The sequence below is a fragment of the Petromyzon marinus genome, chromosome 79, assembly GCF_048934315.1.
Source record: "Petromyzon marinus isolate PM22_M1 ecotype Great Lakes invasive population chromosome 79, UKy_Petmar_22M1.pri1.0, whole genome shotgun sequence".
NCBI classification, from domain to species: domain Eukaryota; kingdom Metazoa; phylum Chordata; class Hyperoartia; order Petromyzontiformes; family Petromyzontidae; genus Petromyzon; species Petromyzon marinus.
The window spans coordinates 20,038,281-20,062,250 of NC_133745.1; the positions used below are offsets into that span (position 1 = coordinate 20,038,281).

Below are 23,970 nucleotides of genomic sequence, written 5' to 3' on the forward strand. Positions count from 1 at the left end.
AGACTCACTCACACAGAGACCCATAGATTCACTCACACAGAGACCCATAGACTCACACAGAGACCCATAGACTCACCACACAGAGACCCATAGACTCACTCACACAGAGACCCATAGACTCACGCACACAGAGACCCATAGACTCACCACACAGAGACCCATAGACTCACCACACAGAGACCCATAGACTCACTCACACAGAGACCCACAGACTCACTCACACAGAGACCCATAGACTCACCACACAGAGACCCATAGACTCACCACACAGAGACCCATAGACTCACGCACACAGAGACCCATAGACTCACCACACAGAGACCCATAGACTCACTCACACAGAGACCCATAGATTCACTCACACAGAGACCCATAGACTCACTCACACAGAGGCCCATAGACTCACACAGAGACCCATAGACTCACACACACAGAGACCCATAGACTCACACACACAGAGACCCATAGACTCACTCACATAGAGACCCACAGACTCACACAGAGACCCATAGACTCACCACACAGAGACCCATAGATTCACTCACACAGAGACCCATAGACTCACACAGAGACCCATAGACTCACCACACAGAGACCCATAGACTCACTCACACAGACGCCCATAGACTCACACAGAGACCCATAGACTCACACACACAGAGACCCATAGACCCACACACACAGAGACCCATAGACTCACTCACACAGAGGCCCATAGACTCACACATAGACCCATAGACTCACACACACAGAGACCCATAGACTCACACACACAGAGACCCATAGACTCACTCACACAGAGACCCATAGACTCACCACACAGAGACCCATAGACTCACCACACAGAGACCCATAGACTCACTCACACAGAGACCCATAGACTCACACAGAGACCCATAGACTCACCACACAGAGACCCATAGACTCACTCACACAGAGACCCATAGACTCACCACACAGAGACCCGTAGACTCACTCACAAAGAGACCCATAGACTCACCACACAGAGACCCATAGATTCACCACACAGAGACCCATAGACTCACTTACACAGAGACCCATAGACTCACTCACACAGAGACCCATAGACTCACCACACAGAAACCCATAGACTCACCACACAGAGACCCATAGACTCACTCACACAGAGACCCATAGACTCACTCACACAGAGACCTATAGACTCACACAGAGACCCATAGACTCACCACACAGAGACCCATAGACTCACCACACAGAGACCCATAGACTCACCACACAGAAACCCATAGACTCACCACACAGAGACCCATAGACTCACTCACACAGAGACCCATAGACTCACTCACACAGAGACCTATAGACTCACACAGAGACCCATAGACTCACCACACAGAGACCCATAGACTCACCACAGAGAGACCCATAGACTCACCACACAGAAACCCATAGACTCACTCACACAGAGACCCATAGACTCTCCACACAGAGACCCATAGACTCACCACACAGAAACCCATAGACTCACCACACAGAGACCCATAGACTCACTCACACAGAGACCCATAGACTCACCACACAGAGACCCATAGACTCACCACACAGAAACCCATAGACTCACCACACAGAGACCCATAGACTCACTCACACAGAGACCTATAGACTCACTCACACAGAGACCCATAGACTCACTCACACAGAGACCTATAGACTCACTCACACAGAGACCCATAGACTCACTCACATAGAGACCTATAGACTCACACAGAGACCCATAGACTCACCACACAGAGACCCATAGACTCACCACACAGAGACCCATAGACTCACCACACAGAGACCCATAGACTCACCACACAGAGACCCATAGACTCACCACACAGAAACCCATAGACTCACCACACAGAAACCCATAGACTCACCACACAGAGACCCATAGACTCACTCACACAGAGACCCATAGACTCACTCACACAGAGACCTATAGACTCACACAGAGACCCATAGACTCACCACACAGAGACCCATAGACTCACCACACAGAGACCCATAGACTCACCACACAGAAACCCATAGACTCACCACACAGAAACCCATAGACTCACCACACAGAGACCCATAGACTCACCACACAGAAACCCATAGACTCACCACACAGAAACCCATAGACTCACCACACAGAGACCCATAGACTCACCACACAGAGACCCATAGACTCACCACACAGAAACCCATAGACTCCCCACACAGAAACCCATAGACTCACCACACAGAGACCCATAGACTCACTCACACAGAGACCCATAGACTCACTCACACAGAGACCTATAGACTCACCACACAGAGACCCATAGACTCACTCACACAGAGACCCATAGACTCACTCACACAGAGACCTATAGACTCACACAGAGACCCATAGACTCACCACACAGAGACCCATAGACTCACCACACAGAGACCCATAGACTCACCACACAGAAACCCATAGACTCACCACACAGAAACCCATAGACTCACCACACAGAGACCCATAGACTCACCACACAGAAACCCATAGACTCACCACACAGAAACCCATAGACTCACCACACAGAGACCCATAGACTCACCACACAGAGACCCATAGACTCACCACACAGAAACCCATAGACTCACCACACAGAAACCCATAGACTCACCACACAGAGACCCATAGACTCACTCACACAGAGACCCATAGACTCACTCACACAGAGACCTATAGACTCACACAGAGACCCATAGACTCACCACACAGAGACCCATAGACTCACCACACAGAGACCCATAGACTCACCACACAGAAACCCATAGACTCACCACACAGAAACCCATAGACTCACCACACAGAGACCCATAGACTCACCACACAGAAACCCATAGACTCACCACACAGAAACCCATAGACTCACCACACAGAGACCCATAGACTCACCACACAGAGACCCATAGACTCACCACACAGAAACCCATAGACTCACCACACAGAGACCCATAGACTCACTCACACAGAGACCCATAGACTCACCACACAGAGACCCATAGACTCACCACACAGAGACCCATAGACTCACCACACAGAGATGTGTAGGCATCGCTTGCTACTCACGTCGTCGCCGGCGGTGGTGGTGGTGGTGGTGCCATTGTGGTTGTTGAGGAGGAGGAGGAGGAGCCGGGAGCCACCACACCCCGCTGCTGCTCCTGCTGCTGCTGCTCCTGCTGCTTCTCCTGCTGCAGCTGCTGCTGGTGCTGCTGCTCCTGCTGCTGCTGCTGGTGGTGGCCGCCGGCCCGCCCGCGTCTCCTCCTCGCCTCGCCGGCCTCCTCCATGGGCCACACACCGCAGGACCCTTCCACTGGGGGGGGGAGGGTCGTCAGCTGCACCCTGTACACCTGCTGCCGCCTACACGCACACGAGGGACACTCACGTGACCCACGTCGCCGTCATTTCTCACAACCTGACACAGTTTAAGATCGTATCTCACAGCCTGACACAGTTTAAGATCGTATCTCACAACCTGACACAGTTTAAGATCGTATCTCACAGCCTGACACAGTTTAAGATCGTATCTCACATCCTGACACAGATTAAGATCGTATCTCACAACCTGACACAGTTTAAAATCGTATCTCACAGCCTGACACAGTTTAAGATCGTATCTTACAACCTGACACAGATTAAGATCGTATCTCACAACCTGACACAGTTTAAGATCGTATCTTACATCCTGACACAGATTAAGATCATAGCTTACATCCTGACACAGTTTAAGATCTTATCTTACATCCTGACACAACTTAAGATCGTATCTTACATCCTGACACAACTTAAGATCTATATTACAGCCTGACACAGTTTAAGATCGTATCTCACATCCTGACACAGTTTAAGATCATATCTTACATCCTGACACAGTTTAAGATCTTATCTTACATCCTGACACAACTTAAGATCGTATCTCACATCCTGACACAGATTAAGATCGTATCTTACAACCTGACACAGTTTAAGATCGTATCTCACAACCTTACACAGTTTAAGATCGTATCTCACAGCCTGACACAGTTTAAGATCGTATCTCACGTCCTGCCACAGTTTAAGATCGTATCTCACATCCTGACACAGTTTAAGATCGTATCTCACATCCTGACACAGTTTAAGATCGTATCTCACATCCTGACACAGATTAAGATCGTATCTCACAACCTGACACAGTTTAAAATCGTATCTCACAGCCTGACACAGTTTAAGATCGTATCTTACAACCTGACACAGATTAAGATCGTATCTCACAACCTGACACAGTTTAAGATCGTATCTCACATCCTGACACAGTTTAAGATCGTGTCTTACAACCTGACACAGTTTAAGATCGTATCTCATATCCTAACACAGTTTAAGATCGTATCTCACATCCTGACACAGATTAAGATCGTATCTCACAACCTGACACAGATTAAGATCGTATCTCACAACCTGACACAGTTTAAGATCGTATCTTACATCCTGACACAGTTTAAGATCGTATCTTAAAACCTGACACAGATTAAGATCGTATCTCACATCCTGACACAGTTTAAGATTGTATCTCACATCCTGACACAGTTTAACATCGTATCTCACAGCCTGACACAGTTTAAGATCGTATCTCACATCCTGACACAGTTTAAGATCGTATCTCACATCCTGACACAGTTTAAGATCGTATCTTACAGCCTGACACAGTTTAAGATCGTATCTTACATCCTGACAGTTTAAGATCGTATCTCACATCCTGACACAGATTAAGATCGTATCTTACAACCTGACACAGTTTAAGATCGTATCTTACAACCTGACAGATTAAGATCGTATCTCACATCCTGACACAGTTTAAGATCATGTCTTACAACCTGACACAGTTTAAGATCGTATCTCATATCCTGACACAGTTTAAGATCGTATCTCACATCCTGACACAGTTTAAGATCGTATCTCACATCCTGACACAGATTAAGATCGTATCTCACAACCTGACACAGATTAAGATCGTATCTCACAACCTGACACAGTTTAAGATCGTATCTTACATCCTGACACAGTTTAAGATCGTATCTTAAAACCTGACACAGATTAAGATCGTATCTCACATCCTGACACAGTTTAAGATTGTATCTCACATCCTGACATAGTTTAAGATCGTATCTCACAGCCTGACACAGTTTAAGATCGTATCTCACATCCTGACACAGTTTAAGATCGTATCTCACATCCTGACACAGTTTAAGATCGTATCTTACAGCCTGACACAGTTTAAGATCGTATCTTACATCCTGACAGTTTAAGATCGTATCTCACATCCTGACACAGATTAAGATCGTATCTTACAACCTGACACAGTTTAAGATCGTATCTTACAACCTGACACAGATTAAGATCGTATCTCACAGCCTGACATAGTTTAAGATCGTATCTCACATCCTGACACAGTTTAAGATCGTATCTCACATCCTGACACAGTTTAAGATCGTATCTTTGAACCTGACACAGTTTAAGATCTTATCTCACAGCCTGACACAGTTTAAGATCGTATATCATATCCTGACACAGTTTAAGATCGTATCTCACATCCTGACACGGATTAAGATCGTATCTCACATCCTGACACAGTTTAAGATTGTATCTTACATCCTGACACAGTTTAAGATCTTATCTTACATCCTGACACAACTAAAGATCGTATCTTACATCCTGACACAACTTAAGATCGTATCTTACAGCCTGACACAGTTTAAGATCGTATCTCACATCCTGACACAGTTTAAGATCGTATCTTACAACCTGGCACAGATTAAGATCGTATCTCACATCCTGACACAGTTTAAGATCGTATCTTACAACCTGACAAAGCTTAAGATCGTATCTTACATCCTGACACAGTTTAAGATCGTATCTCACATCCTGACACAGTTTAAGATCGTATCTCACAACTGAACACAGTTTAAGATCGTATCTCACATCCTGACACAGATTAAGATCGTATCTTACAACCTGACACAGTTTAAGATCGTATCTTACATCCTGACAGAGTTTAAGATCGTATCCCACAACCTGACAGAGATTAAGATCGTATCTTAAAACCTGACACAGTTTAAGATCGTATCTCACAACCTGACACAGATTAAGATCGTATCTCACAACCTGACACAGTTTAAGATCGTATCTCACATCCTGACACAGTTTAAGATCGTATCTCACATCCTGACACAGATTAAGATCGTATCTTACAACCTGACACAGTTTAAGATCGTATCTCACATCCTGACACAGTTTAAGATCGTATCTCACATCCTGACACAGATTAAGATCGTATCTCACAACCTGACACAGTTTAAAATCATATCTCACAACCTGACACAGTTAAAGATCGTATCTCACATCCTGACACAGATTAAGATCGTATCTTTCAACCTGACACAGTTTAAGATCGTATCTTACATCCTGACACAGTTTAAGATCGTATCTTACAACCTGACACAGATTAAGATCGTATCTCACATCCTGACACAGTTTAAGATCGTATCTTACATCCTGACACAGTTTAAGATCTTATCTTACATCCTGACACAACTAAAGATCGTATCTTACATCCTGACACAACTTAAGATCGTATCTTACAGCCTGACACAGGTTAAGATCGTATCTCACATCCTGACACAGTTTAAGATCGTATCTTACAACCTGGCACAGATTAAGATCGTATCTCACATCCTGACACAGTTTAAGATCGTATCTTACAACCTGACAAAGCTTAAGATCGTATCTTACATCCTGACACAGTTTAAGATCGTATCTCACATCCTGACAGTTTAAGATCGTATCTCACATCCTGACACAGTTTAAGATCGTATCTTACAGCCTGACACAGTTTAAGATCGTATCTTACATCCTGACAGTTTAAGATCGTATCTCACATCCTGACACAGATTAAGATCGTATCTTACAACCTGACACAGTTTAAGATCGTATCTTACAACCTGACACAGATTAAGATCGTATCTCACATCCTGACACAGTTTAAGATCATGTCTTACAACCTGACACAGTTTAAGATCGTATCTCATATCCTGACACAGTTTAAGATCGTATCTCACATCCTGACACAGTTTAAGATCGTATCTCACATCCTGACACAGATTAAGATCGTATCTCACAACCTGACACAGATTAAGATCGTATCTCACAACCTGACACAGTTTAAGATCGTATCTTACATCCTGACACAGTTTAAGATCGTATCTTAAAACCTGACACAGATTAAGATCGTATCTCACATCCTGACACAGTTTAAGATTGTATCTCACATCCTGACACAGTTTAAGATCGTATCTCACAGCCTGACACAGTTTAAGATCGTATCTCACATCCTGACACAGTTTAAGATCGTATCTCACATCCTGACACAGTTTAAGATCGAATCTTACAGCCTGACACAGTTTAAGATCGTATCTTACATCCTGACAGTTTAAGATCGTATCTCACATCCTGACACAGATTAAGATCGTATCTTACAACCTGACACAGTTTAAGATCGTATCTTACAACCTGACACAGATTAAGATCGTATCTCACAGCCTGACATAGTTTAAGATCGTATCTCACATCCTGACACAGTTTAAGATCGTATCTCACATCCTGACACAGTTTAAGATCGTATCTTTGAACCTGACACAGTTTAAGATCTTATCTCACAGCCTGACACAGTTTAAGATCGTATATCATATCCTGACACAGTTTAAGATCGTATCTCACATCCTGACACGGATTAAGATCGTATCTCACATCCTGACACAGTTTAAGATTGTATCTTACATCCTGACACAGTTTAAGATCTTATCTTACATCCTGACACAACTAAAGATCGTATCTTACATCCTGACACAACTTAAGATCGTATCTTACAGCCTGACACAGTTTAAGATCGTATCTCACATCCTGACACAGTTTAAGATCATATCTTACAACCTGGCACAGATTAAGATCGTATCTCACATCCTGACACAGTTTAAGATCGTATCTTACAACCTGACAAAGCTTAAGATCGTATCTTACATCCTGACACAGTTTAAGATCGTATCTCACATCCTGACACAGTTTAAGATCGTATCTCACAACTGAACACAGTTTAAGATCGTATCTCACATCCTGACACAGATTAAGATCGTATCTTACAACCTGACACAGTTTAAGATCGTATCTTACATCCTGACAGAGTTTAAGATCGTATCCCACAACCTGACACAGATTAAGATCGTATCTTAAAACCTGACACAGTTTAAGATCGTATCTCACAACCTGACACAGATTAAGATCGTATCTCACAACCTGACACAGTTTACGATCGTATCTCACATCCTGACACAGTTTAAGATCGTATCTCACATCCTGACACAGATTAAGATCGTATCTTACAACCTGACACAGTTTAAGATCGTATCTCACATCCTGACACAGTTTAAGATCGTATCTCACATCCTGACACAGATTAAGATCGTATCTCACAACCTGACACAGTTTAAAATCGTATCTCACAACCTGACACAGTTTAAGATCGTATCTCACATCCTGACACAGATTAAGATCGTATCTTTCAACCTGACACAGTTTAAGATCGTATCTTACATCCTGACACAGTTTAAGATCGTATCTTACAACCTGACACAGATTAAGATCGTATCTCACATCCTGACACAGTTTAAGATCGTATCTTACATCCTGACACAGTTTAAGATCTTATCTTACATCCTGACACAACTAAAGATCGTATCTTACATCCTGACACAACTTAAGATCGTATCTTACAGCCTGACACAGGTTAAGATCGTATCTCACATCCTGACACAGTTTAAGATCGTATCTTACAACCTGGCACAGATTAAGATCGTATCTCACATCCTGACACAGTTTAAGATCGTATCTTACAACCTGACAAAGCTTAAGATCGTATCTTACATCCTGACACAGTTTAAGATCGTATCTCACATCCTGACACAGTTTAAGATCGTATCTCACAACTGAACACAGTTTAAGATCGTATCTCACAACTGAACACAGTTTAAGATCGTATCTCACATCCTGACACAGATTAAGATCGTATCTTACAACCTGACACAGTTTAAGATCGTATCTTACATCCTGACAGAGTTTAAGATCGTATCCCACAACCTGACACAGATTAAGATCGTATCTTAAAACCTGACACAGTTTAAGATCGTATCTCACAACCTGACACAGATTAAGATCGTATCTCACAACCTGACAGAGTTTAAGATCGTATCTCACATCCTGACACAGTTTAAGATCGTATCTCACATCCTGACACAGATTAAGATCGTATCTTACAACCTGACACAGTTTAAGATCGTATCTCACATCCTGACACAGTTTAAGATCGTATCTCACATCCTGACACAGATTAAGATCGTATCTCACAACCTGACACAGTTTAAAATCGTATCTCACATCCTGACACAGATTAAGATAGTATCTTTGAACCTGACACAGATTAAGATCGTATCTCAAAGCCTGACACAGTTTAAGATCGTATCTCACATCCTGACACAGATTAAGATCGTATCTTTCAACCTGACACAGTTTAAGATCGTATCTTACATCCTGACACAGTTTAAGATCTATCTTACAACCTGACACAGATTAAGATCGTATCTCACATCCTGACACAGTTTAAGATCGTATCTCACATCCTGACACAGTTTAAGATCGTATCTCACATCCCGACACAGTTTAAGATCGTATCTCACATCCTGACAGATTAAGATCGTATCTCACATCCTGACACAGTTTAAGATCGTATCTTTCAACCTGACACAGTTTAAGATCGTATCTCACATCCTGACACAGATTAAGATCGTATCTCACAACCTGACACAGTTTAAGATAGTATCTTTGAACCTGACACAGATTAAGATCGTATCTCACAGCCTGACACAGTTTAAGATCGTATCTCACATCCTGACACAGTTTAAGATCGTATCTCACAACCTGACACAGTTTAAGATCGTATCTTACAACCTGACACAGTTTAAGATCGTATCTCACATCCTGACACAGTTTAAGATCGTATCTCACAACCTGACACAGTTTAAGATCGTATCTCACATCCTGACACAGATTAAGATCGTATCTCACAACCTGACATAACTTAAGATCATATCTCACAGCCTGACACAGTTTAAGATCGTATCTCACAGCCTGACACAGATTAAGATCGTATCTCACATCCTGACACAGTTTAAGATTGTATCTCACAACCTGACACAGTTTAAGATTGTATCTCACAACCTAACAGATTAAGATCGTATCTCACATCCTGACACAGATTAAGATCGTATCTTACATCCTGACACAGATTAAGATCGTATCTCACATCCTGACACAGTTTAAGATCGTATCTTACAACCTGACACAGTTTAAGATCGTATCTCACATCCTGACACAGTTTAAGATCGTATCTCACAACCTGACACAGTTTAAGATCGTATCTCACATCCTGACACAGATTAAGATCGTATCTCACAACCTGACATAACTTAAGATCATATCTCACAGCCTGACACAGTTTAAGATCGTATCTCACAGCCTGACACAGATTAAGATCCTATCTCACATCCTGACACAGATTAAGATCGTATCTCACATCCTGACACAGTTTAAGATCGTATCTTACATCCTGACAGAGTTTAAGATCGTATCCCACAACCTGACACAGATTAAGATCGTATCTTAAAACCTGACACAGTTTAAGATCGTATCTCACAACCTGACACAGATTAAGATCGTATCTCACAACCTGACACAGTTTAAGATCGTATCTCACATCCTGACACAGTTTAAGATCGTATCTCACATCCTGACACAGATTAAGATCGTATCTTACAACCTGACACAGTTTAAGATCGTATCTCACATCCTGACACAGTTTAAGATCGTATCTCACATCCTGACACAGATTAAGATCGTATCTCACAACCTGACACAGTTTAAAATCGTATCTCACAACCTGACACAGTTTAAGATCGTATCTCACATCCTGACACAGATTAAGATCGTATCTTTCAACCTGACACAGTTTAAGATCGTATCTTACATCCTGACACAGTTTAAGATCGTATCTTACAACCTGACACAGATTAAGATCGTATCTCACATCCTGACACAGTTTAAGATCGTATCTTACATCCTGACACAGTTTAAGATCTTATCTTACATCCTGACACAACTAAAGATCGTATCTTACATCCTGACACAACTTAAGATCGTATCTTACAGCCTGACACAGGTTAAGATCGTATCTCACATCCTGACACAGTTTAAGATCGTATCTTACAACCTGGCACAGATTAAGATCGTATCTCACATCCTGACACAGTTTAAGATCGTATCTTACAACCTGACAAAGCTTAAGATCGTATCTTACATCCTGACACAGTTTAAGATCGTATCTCACATCCTGACACAGTTTAAGATCGTATCTCACAACTGAACACAGTTTAAGATCGTATCTCACAACTGAACACAGTTTAAGATCGTATCTCACATCCTGACACAGATTAAGATCGTATCTTACAACCTGACACAGTTTAAGATCGTATCTTACATCCTGACAGAGTTTAAGATCGTATCCCACAACCTGACACAGATTAAGATCGTATCTTAAAACCTGACACAGTTTAAGATCGTATCTCACAACCTGACACAGATTAAGATCGTATCTCACAACCTGACAGAGTTTAAGATCGTATCTCACATCCTGACACAGTTTAAGATCGTATCTCACATCCTGACACAGATTAAGATCGTATCTTACAACCTGACACAGTTTAAGATCGTATCTCACATCCTGACACAGTTTAAGATCGTATCTCACATCCTGACACAGATTAAGATCGTATCTCACAACCTGACACAGTTTAAAATCGTATCTCACATCCTGACACAGATTAAGATAGTATCTTTGAACCTGACACAGATTAAGATCGTATCTCAAAGCCTGACACAGTTTAAGATCGTATCTCACATCCTGACACAGATTAAGATCGTATCTTTCAACCTGACACAGTTTAAGATCGTATCTTACATCCTGACACAGTTTAAGATCGTATCTTACAACCTGACACAGATTAAGATCGTATCTCACATCCTGACACAGTTTAAGATCGTATCTCACATCCTGACACAGTTTAAGATCGTATCTCACATCCCGACACAGTTTAAGATCGTATCTCACATCCTGACAGATTAAGATCGTATCTCACATCCTGACACAGTTTAAGATCGTATCTTTCAACCTGACACAGTTTAAGATCGTATCTCACATCCTGACACAGATTAAGATCGTATCTCACAACCTGACACAGTTTAAGATAGTATCTTTGAACCTGACACAGATTAAGATCGTATCTCACAGCCTGACACAGTTTAAGATCGTATCTCACATCCTGACACAGTTTAAGATCGTATCTCACAACCTGACACAGTTTAAGATCGTATCTTACAACCTGACACAGTTTAAGATCGTATCTCACATCCTGACACAGTTTAAGATCGTATCTCACAACCTGACACAGTTTAAGATCGTATCTCACATCCTGACACAGATTAAGATCGTATCTCACAACCTGACATAACTTAAGATCATATCTCACAGCCTGACACAGTTTAAGATCGTATCTCACAGCCTGACACAGATTAAGATCGTATCTCACATCCTGACACAGTTTAAGATTGTATCTCACAACCTGACACAGTTTAAGATTGTATCTCACAACCTAACAGATTAAGATCGTATCTCACATCCTGACACAGATTAAGATCGTATCTTACATCCTGACACAGATTAAGATCGTATCTCACATCCTGACACAGTTTAAGATCGTATCTTACAACCTGACACAGTTTAAGATCGTATCTCACATCCTGACACAGTTTAAGATCGTATCTCACAACCTGACACAGTTTAAGATCGTATCTCACATCCTGACACAGATTAAGATCGTATCTCACAACCTGACATAACTTAAGATCATATCTCACAGCCTGACACAGTTTAAGATCGTATCTCACAGCCTGACACAGATTAAGATCCTATCTCACATCCTGACACAGATTAAGATCGTATCTCACATCCTGACACAGATTAAGATCGTATCTCACATCCTGACACAGTTTAAGATTGTATCTCACAACCTGACATAACTTAAGATCATATCTCACAGCCTGACACAGTTTAAGATCGTATCTCACAACCTGACACAGTTTAAGATCATATCTCACAGCCTGACACAGTTTAAGATCGTATCTCACAGCCTGACACAGTTTAAGATCGTATCTCACAGCCTGACACAGATTAAGATCGTATCTCACAGCCTGACACAGTTTAAGATCGTATCTCACATCCTGACACAGTTTAAGATCGTATCTCACAGCCTGACACAGTTTAAGATCGTATCTCACAGCCTGACACAGATTAAGATCGTATCTCACAACCTGACACAGTTTAAGATCATATCTCACAGCCTGACACAGTTTAAGATCGTATCTCATATCCTGACACAGTTTAAGATCGTATCTCACATCCTGACACAACTTAAGATCGTATCTCACATCCTGACACAGATTAAGATCGTATCTCACAAGCTGACACAGTTTAAGATCGTATCTCACAACCTGACACAGTTTAAGATCGTATCTTACAGCCTGACACAGTTTAAGATCGTATCTCACATCCTGACACAGTTTAAGATCGTATCTCACAGCCTGACACAGTTTAAGATCGTATCTCACAGCCTGACACAGATTAAGATCGTATCTCACAACCTGACACAGTTTAAGATCGTATCTCACAACCTGACACAGATTAAGATCGTATCTCACAACCTGACACAGTTTAAGATCGTATCTCACATCCTGACACAGATTAAGATCGTATCTCACAACCTGACATAACTTAAGATCATATCTCACAGCCTGACACAGTTTAAGATCGTATCTCACAGCCTGACACAGATTAAGATCGTATCTCACATCCTGACACAGTTTAAGATTGTATCTCACAACCTGACACAGTTTAAGATTGTATCTCACAACCTAACAGATTAAGATCGTATCTCACATCCTGACACAGATTAAGATCGTATCTTACATCCTGACACAGATTAAGATCGTATCTCACATCCTGACACAGTTTAAGATCGTATCTTACAACCTGACACAGTTTAAGATCGTATCTCACATCCTGACACAGTTTAAGATCGTATCTCAAAACCTGACACAGTTTAAGATCGTATCTCACATCCTGACACAGATTAAGATCGTATCTCACAACCTGACATAACTTAAGATCATATCTCACAGCCTGACACAGTTTAAGATCGTATCTCACAGCCTGACACAGATTAAGATCCTATCTCACATCCTGACACAGATTAAGATCGTATCTCACATCCTGACACAGATTAAGATCGTATCTCACATCCTGACACAGTTTAAGATTGTATCTCACAACCTGACATAACTTAAGATCATATCTCACAGCCTGACACAGTTTAAGATCGTATCTCACAACCTGACACAGTTTAAGATCATATCTCACAGCCTGACACAGTTTAAGATCGTATCTCACAGCCTGACACAGTTTAAGATCGTATCTCACAGCCTGACACAGATTAAGATCGTATCTCACAGCCTGACACAGTTTAAGATCGTATCTCACATCCTGACACAGTTTAAGATCGTATCTCACAGCCTGACACAGTTTAAGATCGTATCTCACAGCCTGACACAGATTAAGATCGTATCTCACAACCTGACACAGTTTAAGATCATATCTCACAGCCTGACACAGTTTAAGATCGTATCTCATATCCTGACACAGTTTAAGATCGTATCTCACATCCTGACACAACTTAAGATCGTATCTCACATCCTGACACAGATTAAGATCGTATCTCACAAGCTGACACAGTTTAAGATCGTATCTCACAACCTGACACAGTTTAAGATCGTATCTTACAGCCTGACACAGTTTAAGATCGTATCTCACATCCTGACACAGTTTAAGATCGTATCTCACAGCCTGACACAGTTTAAGATCGTATCTCACAGCCTGACACAGATTAAGATCGTATCTCACAACCTGACACAGTTTAAGATCGTATCTCACAACCTGACACAGATTAAGATCGTATCTCACAGCCTGACACAGTTTAAGATCGTATCTCACATCCTGACACAGTTTAAGATCGTATCTCACAACCTGACACAGTTTAAGATCATATCTCACATCCTGACACAGTTTAAGATCGTATCTCACATCCTGACAAAGATTAAGATCGTATCTTACATCCTGACACAGTTTAAGATCGTATCTCACATTCTGACACAGTTTAAGATTGTATCTCACAACCTGACACAGTTTAAGATCGTATCTCACATCCTGACACAGATTAAGATCGTATCTCACATCCTGACACAGTTTAAGATCGTATCTTACATCCTGACACAGATTAAGATCGTATCTGACATCCTGACACAGTTTAAGATCGTATCTTACAACCTGACACAGTTTAAGATCTTATCTCACAGCCTGACACAGTTTAAGACTTTAACTTATGACAAGACGTAGGTTAACACCTTCACTTACGATGTAGGCTTAGACCTTATGTATTAAGTGATTTGTTTACATTATATCTACATTACAATATACATTAAATATACTTGTGATTAAAGAGCTTCATAGCTCATCGGATTCCTCCTGCAGTACAGATTTTATGGAAATAGACGTTTCAATCAATGAGCCTTCTTCAGATCACGTGAAAATGAAGGGTCACTGCACCAAAACGTTCACAGCTAAGGGGCGATGACGTCATCACGGAGCTGGTGCCAGGCTAGGTGCATGTTACAGGGCAGACCCAGGTGCCATGGGTTGTACCGCTGTGCCAGGCTAGGTGCAGGTGAGAGGGCAGACCCAGGTGCCATGGGTTGTACCGCTCTGCCAGGCTAGGTGCATGTTACAGGGCAGACCCAGGTGCCATGGGTTGTACCGCTGTGCCAGGCTAGGTGCAGGTGAGAGGGCAGACCCAGGTGCCATGGGTTGTACCGCTGTGCCAGGCTAGGTGCATGTTACAGGGCAGACCCAGGTGCCATGGGTTGTGCTGCTGTGCCAGGCTAGGTCCATGTTACAAGGCAGACCCAGGTGCCATGGGTTGTACCGCTGTGCCAGGCTAGGTGCATGTTACAGAGACACACAGAGACTCATAGACACACAGAGACACACAGAGACTCATAGAGACCCAGAGACACACAAGAGACTCATAGAGACCCAGAGACACACAGAGACTCATAGAGACCCAGAGACACACAAGAGACTCATAGAGACCCAGAGACACACAGAGACTCATAGAGACCCAGAGACACACAGAGACTCATAGAGACTCATAGAGACACAGAGACTCACAGATACCCAGAGACTCATAGAGACTCATAGAGACCCAGAGACACACAAAGACTCAGAGACAGAGACTCATACAGACCCAGAGATTCAGAGACCCATACAGACCCACAGAACCATATACAGAGACCCATAGCGACTCATAGAGACTCATAGAGACCCAGAGACACACAGAGACTCATAGAGACCCAGAGATTCAGAGACCCATAGAGACCCACAGAACCATATACATAGACCCATAGAGACTCATAGAGACCCAGAGACACACAGAGACTCATAGAGACCCAGAGAGACACAGAGACTCACAGATACCCAGAGACCCATAGACTCATAGAGACTCATAGAGACCCAGAGACACACAGAGACTCAGAGACAGAGACTCATACAGACCCAGAGATTCAGAGACCCATACAGACCCACAGAACCATATACAGAGACCCATAGAGACTCATAGAGACCCAGAGACACACAGAGACTCAGAGACTCAGATATTCAGAGACACACAGAGACTCATAGAGACCCAGAGACACACAGAGACTCACAGAGACCCAGAGATTCAGAGACCCATAGAGACCCACAAAACCATATACAGAGACCCATAGAGATTAATAGACACCCAAAGATACTTAACCAGAGAAGCACAGAGACCCATAGAGGTACAGACAGGGATCGATAAAGACCCCGACAGAGGCACAGAGACTCGGAGAGAGGGCGACAGAGTAACAACAGTGGCAGTGCGACCCGTGCCAGGCTGGGCGCGACCCGTGCCAGGCTGGGCGCGACCCGTGCCAGGCTGGGCGCGACCCGTGCCAGGCTGGGCGCGACCCGTGCCAGGCTGGGCGCGACCCGTGCCAGGCTGGGCGCGACCCGTGCCAGGCTGGGCGCGACCCGTGCCAGGCTGGGCGCGACCCGTGCCAGGCTGGGTGCGCTCCCGTGCCAGGCTGGGTGCGCTCCCGTGCCAGGCTGGAAGCGACCCGTGCCAGGCTGGAAGCGACCCGTGCCAGGCTGGGTGCGACCCGTGCCAGGCTGGGTGCGACCCGTGCCAGGCTGGGTGCGACCCGTGCCAGGCTGGGCGCGACCCGTGCCAGGCTGGGCGCGACCCGTGCCAGGCTGGGTGCGCTCCCGTGCCAGGCTGGGCGTGACCCGTGCCAGGCTGGGCGCGACCCGTGCCAGGCTGGGTGCGACCCGTGCCAGGCTGGGCGCGACCCGTGCCAGGCTGGGTGCACTCCCGTGCCAGGCTGGGTGCGACCCGTGCCAGGCTGGAAGCGACCCGTGCCAGGCTGGGTGCGACCCGTGCCAGGCTGGACGCGAGCGAGAGGAGTCTAACCCGGAACCACGTGGACTTCCGCGTCGCCTCTCGGTCACGTGCGATGGGTCCTCGCTGGTGCCACTCCCCGCGCGGGCCCCTCCCCCTCCCAATTTAAAACGCGATTGGTAATTCGCGAATTTCGTGATCCCATTCAGAATCAGAATTTTTAGGCCGATGACCCGTGAAGCTCTTTACTCATCACGTAGAGGGGGGGAGGAGGGGCACGGGGTGGTCACCCACCCACCCACTCACTCACCTCACTCACCCACTCACCCACTCACTCACCCTCTCACTCACTCACCCTCTCACTCACCCACTCACCCACCCACCTACTCACTCACTCACCCTCTCACTCACCCACTCACCCTCTCACTCACCCACTCACCCACCCACCTACTCACTCACCCACTCACTCACCCACCTACTCACTCACCCTCTCACTCACCCACTCACCCACCCACCTACTCACTCACCCACTCACTCACCCACCCACTCACCCACTCACTCACTCACCAACTCACTCACCCTCTCACTCACCCACTCACTCACACACTCACTCACCCACTCACACACTCACTCACACACTCACTCACCCACTCACACACGCACTCACCCTCTCACTCACCCACTCACCCACCCACCTACTCACTCACCCACTCACTCACCCACCCACTCACTCACCCACTCACTCACTCACCCACCCACTCACTCACCACCCACTCACTCACTTACCCACTCACTCACTCATACACTCACTCACCCACTCACCTACCCACTCACCCACACACTCACCCACTCACTCACTCACTCACCCACTCACTCACCCACACACTCACCCACACACTCACCCACTCACTCACTCACCCTCTCACTCACCCACTCACTCACCCACACACTCACCCACACACTCACCCACACACTCACCCACTCACCCACCCACCCACTCACCCACACACTCACCCACTCACTCATTCACCCACTCACACACCCACTCACACACTCACTCACCCACCCACTCACCGACTCACTCACACACTCACTCACCCACTCACTCACTGACCTACTCACTCACTCACCCACCCACCCACTCACCCACTCACTCACTCACCCTCTCACTCACCCACTCACCCTCTCACTCACCCACTCACCCACCCACCTACTCACTCACCCACTCACTCACCCACCTACTCACTCACCCTCTCACTCACCCACTCACCCACCCACCTACTCACTCACCCACTCACTCACCCACCCACTCACTCACCCACTCACTCACTCACCCACCCACCCACCCACTCACTCACCCACCCACTCACCTCACCTCACTCACCCACTCACCCTCTCACTCACCCACTCACCCACCCACCTACTCACTCACCCACTCACTCACCCACCCACTCACTCACCCACTCACTCACCCTCTCACTCACCCACTCACTCACACACTCACCCACTCACTCACACACTCACTCACACACTCACTCACCCACTCACACACCCACTCACCCTCTCACTCACCCACTCACCCACCCACCTACTCACTCACCCACTCACCCACCCACCCACTCACTCACCCACTCACTCACTCACCCACTCACTCACCACCCACTCACTCACCCACTCACTCACTCATACACTCACTCACCCACTCACCCACCCACTCACCCACACACTCACCCACTCACTCACTCACCCACTCACTCACCCACACACTCACCCACACACTCACCCACTCACTCACTCACCCTCTCACTCACCCACTCACTCACCCACACACTCACCCACACACTCACCCACACACTCACCCACTCACCCACCCACCCACTCACCCACACACGCACCCACTCACTCATTCACCCACTCACACACCCACTCACACACTCACTCACCCACCCACTCACCGACTCACTCACACACACCCACTCACTCACTGACCTACTCACTCACTCACCCACCCACCCACTCACCCACTCACTCACCCACTCACTCACCCACCCACCCACTCACCCACCCACTCACCCACCCTCTCACTCACCCACCCACTCACCCACTCACCCACCCACTCACCCACTCACTCACACACTCACCCACCTTCTCACTCACCCTCTCACTCACTCACCCACTCACACACTCACCCACTCACACACCCACTCACCCTCTCACTGACCCTCTCACTCACTCACACACCCACCCACCCTCTCACCCACTCACTCACTCACCCACCCTCTCACCCACTCACTCACTCACCCACCCTCTCACCCACTCACTCACTCACCCACCCTCTCACTCACTCACTCACCCTCTCACTCACCCACGCTCTCACTCACAAGTAGCCTACTAACACAAGTAGGCTACTTGTGTTGTGGCCGAAACGTCGTGAGAATTTTATCGTCTTATTTTGTTTTATTATTTCATTCCCATTCCACGTGGTGACTTTACCGAAAGAACCAAAGAAGACGAATCCTTGCAGTCACGAAAGCTTTAAATCGAAATTGAAGATTTGACCCCATTGCTCTTCTCCCTGCCCGTCACCGCCGCCGCCGCCGGGAACGACTGAACGTGGCTCCGATCCGTTTCCACAATCCCAGCGCACAACAACAACAACACCACGACGCTTGTGCCAGGCCATGTGCACCTTGAGGCCACGTGAAGTGTCCCAGGGCACAGACACCCACAGACACCCCAAACATCCTCCACGTGTAGACTCGGCACACGCTGGGCAATGGGAGAGGCGGATGTTGACTACCTCGCCTGGTGTACAGGAGGTCGTGGGTTCCATCCCGACCCTGACGATGCCTGCTGATGCACTTGTAGAGTCTGCGTCTCTCTCTGTGGTGAGATGTTGACTACCTCGCCTGGTGTACAGGAGGTCGTGGGTTCCATCCCGACCCTGACGATGCCTGCTGCTGCTGTATAGTTGGAGTCTGCGTCTCTCTCTCATCATCATCATCACGGTGGCTAGGAGATGTTGACTACCTCGCCTGGTGTACAGGAGGTCGTGGGTTCAATACTGACCCTGACGATGCCTGCTGCTGCTGTATAGTTGGAACCTGCGTCTCTCTCTCATCATCATCATCACGGTGGCTATGAGATGTTGACTACCTCGCCTAGTGTACAGGAGGTCGTGGGTTCGATCCCGACCCTGACGATGCCTGCTGCTGCTGCTGTATAGTTGGAGTCTGCGTCTCTCTCTCATCATCACGGTGGCTAGATGTTGACTACCTCGCCTGGTGTACAGGAGGTCGTGGGTTCCATCCCGACCCTAACGATGCCTGCTGCTGTATATTTGGAGTCTGCGTCTCTCTCATCATCATCATCATCACGGTGGCTAGGAGATGTTGACTACCTCGCCTGGTGTACAGGAGGTCGTGGGTTCCATCCCGACCCTGACGATGCCTGCTGCTGCTGTATATTTGGAGTCTGCGTCTCTCTCTCATCATCATCATCACGGTGGCTAGGAGATGTTGACTACCTCGCCTGGTGTACAGGAGGTCGTGGGTTCTATCCTGACCCTGACGATGCCTGCTGCTGCTGCTGTATAGTTGGAGTCTACGTCTCTCTCTCTCATCATCACGGTGGCTAGGAGATGTTGACTACCTCGCCTGGTGTACAGGAGGTCGTGGGTTCTATCCTGACCCTGACGATGCCTGCTGCTGCTGCTGTATAGTTGGAGTCTGCGTCTCTCTCTCTCATCATCATCACGGTGGCTAGGAGATGTTGACTACCTCGCCTGGTGTACAGGAGGTCGTGGGTTCAATACTGACCCTGACGATGCCTGCTGCTGCTGCTGTATATTTGGAGTCTGCGTCTCTCTCTCATCATCACGGTGGCTAGCAGATGTTGACTACCTCGCCTGGTGTACAGGAGGTCGTGGGTTCCATCCTGACCCTGACGATGTCTGCTGCTGCTGCTGTATAGTTGGAGTCTGCGTCTCTCTCTCTCATCATCATCATCACGGTGGCTAGGAGATGTTGACTACCTCGCCTGGTGTACAGGAGGTCGTGGGTTCCATCCCGACCCTGACGATGCCTGCTGCTGCTGCTGTATAGTTGGAGTCTGCGTCTCTCTCTCATCATCATCATCACGGTGGCTAGGAGATGTTGACTACCTCGCCTGGTGTACAGGAGGTCGTGGGTTCCATCCCGACCCTGACGATGCCTGCTGCTGCTGCTGTATAGTTGGAGTCTGCGTCTCTCTCTCATCATCATCATCACGGTGGCTAGGAGATGTTGACTACCTCGCCTGGTGTACAGGAGGTCGTGGGTTCCATCCCGACCCTGACGATGCCTGCTGCTGCTGCTGTATAGTTGGAGTCTGCGTCTCTCTCTCATCATCATCATCACGGTGGCTAGGAGATGTTGACTACCTCGCCTGGTGTACAGGAGGTCGTGGGTTCCATCCCGACCCTGACGATGCCTGCTGCTGCTGCTGTATAGTTGGAGTCTGCGTCTCTCTCTCATCATCATCACGGTGGCTAGGAGATGTTGACTACCTCGCCTGGTGTACAGGAGGTCGTGGGTTCCATCCCGACCCTGACGATGCCTGCTGCTGCTGCTGTATAGTTGGAGTCTGCGTCTCTCTCTCTCATCATCATCATCACGGTGGCTAGGAGATGTTGACTACCTCGCCTGGTGTACAGGAGGTCGTGGGTTCAATACTGACCCTGACGATGCCTGCTGCTGCTGCTGTATATTTGGAGTCTGCGTCTCTCTCTCATCATCATTATCACGGTGGCTAGGAGATGTTGACTACCTCGCCTGGTGTACAGGAGGTCGTGGGTTCAATACCGACCCTGACGATGCCTGCTGCTGCTGCTGTATATTTGGAGTCTGCGTCTCTCTCTCATCATCATCACGGTGGCTAGGAGATGTTGACTACCTCGCCTGGTGTACAGGAGGTCGTGGGTTCCATCCCGACCCTGACGATGCCTGCTGCTGCTGCTGTATATTTGGAGTCTGCGTCTCTCTCTCTCATCATCACGGTGGCTAGGAGATGTTGACTACCTCGCCTGGTGTACAGGAGGTCGTGGGTTCCATCCCGACCCAGACGATGCCTGCTGCTGCTGCTGCTGTATATTTGGAGTCTGCGTCTCTCTCTCATCATCACGGTGGCTAGGAGGTGTTGACTACCTCGCCTGGTGTACAGGAGGTCGTGGGTTCTATCCTGACCCTGACGATGCCTGCTGCTGCTGCTGCTGTATAGTTGGAGTCTGCGTCTCTCTCTCATCATCATTATCACGGTGGCTATGAGATGTTGACTACCTCGCCTGGTGTACAGGAGGTCGTGGGTTCGATACTGACCCTGACGATGCCTGCTGCTGCTGTAGTATAGTTGGAGTCTGCGTCTCTCTCTCTCTCATCATCACGGTGGCTAGGAGATGTTGACTACCTCGCCTGGTGTACAGGAGGTCGTGGGTTCCATCCCGACCCTGACGATGCCTGCTGCTGCTGTATATTTGTCTCTCTCTCTCTCGGTGGTGGTGGTCACTGAGTGAAATTTTTCTCCGGGTCGTTCGGTGTTCCCCTTGCACATTTGGCGTCAACGTCACGCCTTTGAGACTCTTTGACTGATGATGTAAAGACATTTCCACGTGATGACGATATCGGCTCCTTGTGTCAGAAGCAACGTGGCCATCACAGATGGTATCAGCTCAAACAAGTGCCTGATATCATCATCATCATCGTCACGTGGACATTCATAGCAGCGGAGAAATACTTATGAATGTGGAGTGAAGACCCGGAAGATCTGGAGAAAAAAAAATCACTTGACCACGTGGTGAGAGAGAGAGTCGGGATCGAACCCACGGATTCATGCGTACCAGGCGAGGTAGTCAACATCTCACGAGCTGCAGTGGCTACAGGCATAGTCAGGGTCTTGATAGAACCCACGACCTCTTGCGTACCAGGCGAGGTAGTCAACATCTCACGAGCTGCAGTGGCTACAGGCGTCGTCAGGGTCGGGATCGAACCCACGACCTCCTGCGTACCAGGCGAGGTAGTCAACATCTCACGAGCTGCAGTGGCTACAGGCGTCGTCAGGGTCGGGATCGAGCCCACGACCTCCTGCGCACCAGGCGAGGTAGTCAACATCTCACGAGCTGCAGTGGCTACAGGCGTCGTCAGGGTCGGGATCGAGCCCACGACCTCCTGTGTACCG

General features: G+C 46.8%; 1 protein-coding gene across 1 annotated transcript in view; it reads right to left on the reverse strand.

Moving 5' to 3' along the window:
• The window catches only part of CLN6 (CLN6 transmembrane ER protein), a 70,114-nt gene extending 52,202 nt beyond the window's left edge, over nucleotides 1–17,912 (reverse strand). Inside the window, exons 1-2 of the mRNA XM_076056972.1 lie at nucleotides 17,833–17,912; nucleotides 3,110–3,400 (exon numbers count right to left, since the gene is read on the reverse strand). Of these exons, the coding sequence (XP_075913087.1) occupies nucleotides 3,110–3,327 (218 nt within the window). The 5' untranslated portion in view covers nucleotides 3,328–3,400; nucleotides 17,833–17,912. The remainder of the gene's footprint in view (nucleotides 1–3,109; nucleotides 3,401–17,832) is intronic.
• Nucleotides 17,913–23,970: the final 6,058 nt, after the last annotated feature.